The sequence below is a fragment of the Monopterus albus genome, unplaced genomic scaffold, assembly GCF_001952655.1.
Source record: "Monopterus albus unplaced genomic scaffold, M_albus_1.0 scaffold293.1, whole genome shotgun sequence".
Taxonomy (NCBI): Eukaryota; Metazoa; Chordata; class Actinopteri; order Synbranchiformes; family Synbranchidae; genus Monopterus; species Monopterus albus.
This window is the reverse complement of record NW_018128173.1, coordinates 145,521-152,198: the sequence shown is the minus strand read 5'-3', so window position 1 is coordinate 152,198 and position 6,678 is coordinate 145,521. Positions and strand designations below refer to the sequence as shown.

Genomic DNA, 6,678 nt, shown 5'->3' with positions numbered 1-6,678 from the left:
GTCAATAAATATCCCCATCGTATATTTTTTCTCATCCATAGCACTTGTAATGTCCTCCATCAGGTCAGTAATGGCCAAAGATGTCGATCGGTTCGACCTAAAACCGTATTGGCAATCAGATAAGATTTTATGTTTGTCAATAAATGTATCTAATCTGTTATTAAAGAGTTTTTCCAGAATTTTTGAAAATTGTGACAACAGAGAAATCGGTCTATAATTTGTGAGGTTGTGCTTATCACCAGATTTATACAGATTTATAAGCAAACTGATCAATCCCAGAACAACAGAAAAGGACCTTGTGAAGACACTGGAGGAACCAGGTACCAAAGTATCTATATCCACAGTAAAACGAGTCCTATGTCGACAGAACCGGAAAGGCTGCTCAGTAAGGAAGAAGACACTACTCCAAGACCACCATAAAAAAGGCAGACTACAGTTTGTAGCTGCACACGGGGACAAAGATCAGAATTTCTGGAGAAATGTCCTTTGGTCTGATAAAACAAAAACTGAACTGTTTGGCCATAATGACCATCGTTATGTCTGGAAGAAAAAGGGGGAGGCTTGAAAGCCAAAGAACACCTTCCCACCTGTGAAGCATGGGGGTGGCAGCATTATGTTGTGGAGGTGCTTTCCTGTAGGGGCACTTCACAAAATAGATGGCATCATGAGGAAGGAAGATTATGTGGATGTACTGAAGCAACATCTCAAGACATCAGCCAGGAAGGTAAAGCTTGGTCACAAATGGGTCTTCTAAATGGACAGTGACCCCAAGCAGACTTCCAGAGTTGTGGCAACAACAAACAGGGCTTAAGGACAACAAAGTCAAGGTACTGGAGTGGCCATCACAAAGTCCTGACCTTAGTCCAATACAACATTTGTGGGCAGAATTGAAAAAGCGTGTGAGACAAGGAGGCCTCCAAACCTGACCCAGTTCCACCAGTTCCGGTTAGAGGAATGGGCTCAAACTCCAGCAGCTTATTGTGAGAAGCTTGCAGAAGGCATCCCGAAACGTTTGGCCTAAGTTAAACTATTTAAAGGCAAAGCTACCAAATACTAGCCGAGTGTATGTAAACTTCTGACCCGCTGGGAATGTGATGAAGGAAATAAAAATTGAAATACATCTTGCTCTCTTTTATTAAAGTCTTTTCATACTGGAAGTGTATTTTTTTTTTCCCGTGTCAGTAATTTTCATTCATTGAACCTTTGCACATTAACGACATAATATCGCTGTGCGAAAATCTGCTTTTCTTTTTACCCCAAGGTTGATTTTTTTTTTTTTTTACTTTTGGCCAGCGACAGGAACACATTACCAGTAACAACAGCTTAGTCAGATGACTTGGGACACAAGTCCCGGTCAGGCATATTGTTTGGTGAACAGAGTCGTGACTCATTTCACTAAAGGAACCAGAGAGTGTTTCATTCAGAAACTGTCACCTGGAACATCAGATGACATGAGCCTGTATTGATCACTGCTCTTGTCTTAATTTGCCCTTGACATAACTGCAGTGTATTATTGTGTGCCACCGTACATAATGTCATCATGTTGATATTTGTGTCTGTAGCAAAGTCCCCCAAAATGGCAGAAAAATCTGTGATGGGAATTTCAAACTTGCGCAACACATTTCTATTCCATTTTGTTCCAGAAATGCAGTCTTATTTTGGAGATGTACACTTCATCAGGCAGTAATTGAATATAGAATGCAACACAACTTATGCTGCCCTGTTTTAAATGATGTATTTTTTTTTTGTTAAAGAACTGCTTTATTTACTAATTAATTTATTTGTTTTAATCAGCAGTAAATATCTGTGTTTATGGTAAACCTTGATCAGCAGGCAGCTCAAATGCATCTTGTTCTCTCACTTAGTTATTAATTAATAGCTTTTTCTTCAGTGGCTCATATTGCATTTTAATAAAGCAAATTGTGAGCTCCAAATACAATCCACTGTTTGCTTTTGGCAAAGACAAACAGCGGACCATTTCCTATGCAGGGCCATTAGAAGTGAAGGCCGTTGTATGTAATGTTTGACTATGAAGGAATGCATGGAAGTGTACTCTGAAACGCTCAGCACTGTCTTGAGTTCTACTTTATAAGCTTGTTGTTGCACATGGCCTTAGGCTGAAGAAGAAATAACTAATCTAAAATCAATACAGTGAATTTTCTTTTTAAAGATTTAGGTTGTCTTTAGTCATGGCACCCATGCTAATGTGAAGATGAACCAAGCTGAAGCTGTGAACGGGCTCACAACAGCCCCGCACAGTGCTTGTTCGAACATTCACTTATGCGGCTTTGTAACAAGGAGTCAGTAGCTCTTCTTCTGTAAATGACACTGCTTAAAAATGATCTCTTGTTGAAACACAACAAGCTGAGCCCCACACAAGTTGAAATTGGCTACTTTAGCTGGAAGTCAGCTTATTACCTGGTTGCATCACAGTTAGACAAAGTTGCTGTACATCTATTTGTCTTTGGTATTTGCTTTATCTGGCTGCTGTCAGATTAAATTAAAGTTTTGAATTTTATGCTGTCCCTCTCTTTTCTGTAAGGTGCTGAATGAGTATTTCCACAATGTGTGCGAATTGGACCTTGTGTTCAACTTCTACAAGGTAAGGACATTGAGAGGTTACTTTTGCCCTGTGAGATTTCCAAATGACTTTGTAAACACCTTGTTCAGACAACAGGAGCAGAGAAGGACAAAAGGCAAATGAGAAAATGTATTTTCATTATAATGCCATGGCAACTGGTATAATAGTCTTTCAGTGACATTCAGCTAAATCATCTCACTGTGGGGGATGGATTTATACACCCGAACTTGCTAATAAGCAATAGTGAACATCCTCCCACATGCTTAACTTTAATGAAGCACCGCCCACGTTTGATGCGGCATTGCAACCAGAAGCTGACAAATAAGAGAAATAAACATTTTTGGACCACGTGGGCAGTAACAACACGGCCTCCCTCTCCTTCCTAATCACTGACGTACTGCTGCTCCAAGCTCAGTCAGTTCTCTCAGTCACTTCTCCATGTGTGCTGATGTTGGCTAGACTATGTGTTTAGTCATCCTGCAGTTATTTTTACATTTTGGTGACATGTGGGTGGAGTTGAGAAATGATGACTGTGTAGGACATTTTTCCAGGAAGCCTGAGCCTTTTCTTTGTATCGCCCTTCTCTGCACTTCCAGGTGTACACGGTGGTGGATGAGATGTTCCTCGCAGGAGAAATCAGGGAGACCAGTCAGACCAAGGTGCTCAAGCAGCTCCTCATGCTTCAGTCGCTTGAGTAGAAACCAACAACCGTCCCTCCTGCCTGACCACTTATCTACTGCCCTGTCACCTCAGTTCCTTGTTCTTCTTACTCTGGAAAAGCCCCCTGCCCCAGTCAATGTCCTGTCTCTGCAGAGTCAACATTTACATACCTTCGGGATGGTGGGTATTTAGAAACAGAAATACACAATATTGTTTACATATGCATATATGAAATAGAATTAACCTATTTGACATAGCAGTCTGTTTCAATATTATGTACCTGTTGTACTCCTAATGAAGGAACACCGTATAAAGGCTGCACATTTCAACATGTTGACATTTCATGTACTTTATATGGCGTCTTTCCCCAAAACCAGAAGCTGCAGAAATTAGTTGTTTTTTTTTGTTTGTTTTTTTGTAGTAACCAGCGAGTGTTTGCATTTATCTCTGTGCAGCATGGAAACACTGATGTAGACCCACCAATGTGAGCACTCTCTCCCCCCCCTCCTCATTAACCTTGACATTCATTTGATGGCACTACTTTAACTAACAAGCACCATGTATAAAGAGAGACCATCTTGCAAGCGTTGTATTAAAATCATCAGGAGCAAAGTAACTACAACTGGAAAGCCCTTCCAGAGCTATTGACCCAGCACTACAAGTTCATAATTGAATGTAGTGTACTTGGGATGAGTGCCATTTTGACAGTGTGTAATGGCAACCTGTGCTGTGTCAGACATCGTCATGGCTGTTGATGATAAACAGTGCAGGTTATGTTGGCTGCTGTGATCATTGCAGTCATTGTCATTGGGTTTTCAGAAGCTCTAGATCATTTTATACAGCTCATTTAAAATAAATGTTGCTTGTTGGTCACACTTAAAACACAGACACACTCAGATGGAAAAAGACCTGGAAATACAAAGTATATTTTGCCTAAAGCAGTACTGTGATGTTTGCCGTGTCCATTGTTTTTGTTGACTATTGTAAGACTCACAGTCATTCCAGAAAAAGTGGTTCTTGTTCACTGTACAGTGTGAGAAGTATTTACTTGTTTAAGATCCATAAATTCATTTAGCACTGCATAAAATAAATTGGCTTTTAAATGCTTACAAGCCTCATGAACTTTAACAACTTAAAAAAAAACACATTTATGGATTTCCATTTCCTGGGCTTAAGTGTTTGAAGTTATCACTTAAATTTAATCAACTCCAGCCACAGAGGTGGTCTCAAATGTTACTGTTAATGAACTTTTGTATATTTAATGATTAGGCAATAGTGAAATATGTACTCTTTTCCTTCTCATCCACCTGCGTGTCTGCTGATGGAAGATGTTTGTGTATATCAAACTACCCACTACGTCCCATTATATGTAAGTAATAAATAAATGAAGTGATACATGAACTGTTTCTGCCTGCAGTTGTTATGGAATTGTATTAAAATTGGATCATGACCTTGCTTTATTTTCAAATGTGTGGTTAATATCCTAAATTCTGTTAATAGCTTCAATATTTATATTGGCTTGACAAATATTCAATCTTAAAAAGAAAACCGAACCTTACGAGATTACCCGTAATTGTGTTAATACTAATACTGTCCAATATTTTAGCGCCATCTAGTGGTGAAGCATCTCCTCGGCAGCAGTAAATTAAGCAATTTGGTTATGAGGTCATCCTGACATCCTGTCTAGGATTAAATAAATCAGTCAATATATCCACTTTAGCTACATTAAGCCACTCTAGCTGTTACTCCATTGACCCAGGAACATAAATCCAGACAATTGGACACTGAGGGCATTTACTCTTCATCACGGCTCCTCTGATATCATAACCTCAACCAGATTGCCTCTTGAGAGAAATGACTAGACTGAAGAATGGAAGATGGTACAAATGAATCAGGTACACAGATGCTAGTGTTAAATCTCAGGGTCTGCTGCCTATTACACTAGATGTGTAATAAATTACTGCTCACATTTGTGCACACAGAAGGGGAGGGGGAGTAGGATTTACCAATATTCAGGCTCGGACGTACTTATTCTCTCTTGGGCAACAAACTAAGCACTTTCCCACAAGAGCCTACAGTAGTTCAGAAACAAGACACAGGAATCAACATTAACATCCAGGAGAAAGCTGAAAATCAGTAACTGAAAAAACAAGCAGTTTACTGGGAAGTGCAAATCATTACAATCAATGAGCAACACACCCTCAACAAATAAACAACTCTTATTTACAGCTTAGGTAACCTTAGATGTACAGTATTATTAGGTTGAGTATACAGCGTAAGTTAGTATGGACTGCGTTTTATCACGTGATTGAATCCAGCCTGGAACAAGTGAGCAAATTTGGCTGTTTTGATGAGTGATCATCATCAACTGTACAATACATACACACAGATGAACGCAGGCTTAGATCATCATCAACTGTACAATACATACAGATGAACGCAGGCTTCCTCTGGTACAACAGTGTTCATCCATTTCGATGACTTTAACTCGGTGTAGATGACAACTTGTGAATACGAGTGATGACTTTCTGCTGATGGCCTACAGCCGGGGAGACGGCGTCTTTTCACCATTACAACACGTATGCAGTGATCAAACAAACCTCAGACAGCGGACACAAGGCAGCCTAACTGAGAATGTCAGTTTGTTTAGTAAGAAATAACTTCCACAATTAAAATCTTTAATACAGTTCAAGTAAAATGTACAGTTCCATAATTACAACATATTAAAAATAAAATGAAACTTCAAAAGTAAAAGTGCACTTGCAGAAAGAGAAACTATCACACGGTGCCAATTAAGAAAACTTTTTCTTTGACCATCGGCCTCTTCCTATTCTGTACTACGTGATGTTTGCATGACGCACCTTCTGCATGCTGGCTCACGAGAGCTAATACATGGTATGTTTATCTGGGAGGACATTTACCAACGTTTGAGGAAATGACATAAGAAATGTGTTTTGTGGGCAGTTTGTTTTGATCTCCTCTTGGTTGGGCCGCTATGACCTGCTCTCAGTGGTTCAGAGAGATGCAGTGCTTTTGACTCGATAGCAGGGCGGTGTTAGGGACTGCAGCATCATTCTGCTCCAGCAGCACTAGACCGCCAGTGTTACATGGAAAGAGGAAACCATGTTAGAGTGGAAATTCCCAGTTTCTCCCACAAAGGGTCTATTCTAAGGAGAAAACATCTGGGACAGTTCGCAAACTCGTCTCAGTTTTGCAGTAAAGCAGAGCTTAATCTGTGCACAACACAGAGAAGTGAAAGCAACTTGAGGTTACAAACACAGTCCTGACATTTATCAAGCCACACTTTAAAGCTTGCATGATTAAACAATGTCAAGCCTCTAAAGGAACTGGGTGGGTGGCCTGAAAGTTTCACAGCCACGGCACTGAGGCGAAACCAGCTGCGGTTTCCTGTGATGTGCCTTCTGCAGCATGTGTAG

The 6,678-nt window shown here is 40.1% G+C and overlaps 1 protein-coding gene across 1 annotated transcript in view; it reads left to right on the top strand.

Moving 5' to 3' along the window:
* The window catches only part of ap2s1 (adaptor related protein complex 2 subunit sigma 1), an 8,820-nt gene extending 4,178 nt beyond the window's left edge, over positions 1–4,642 (top strand). Inside the window, exons 4-5 of the mRNA XM_020623202.1 lie at positions 2,543–2,602; positions 3,178–4,642. Coding sequence (XP_020478858.1) covers positions 2,543–2,602; positions 3,178–3,279 — 162 coding nt within the window. The 3' untranslated portion in view covers positions 3,280–4,642. The remainder of the gene's footprint in view (positions 1–2,542; positions 2,603–3,177) is intronic.
* Positions 4,643–6,678: the final 2,036 nt, after the last annotated feature.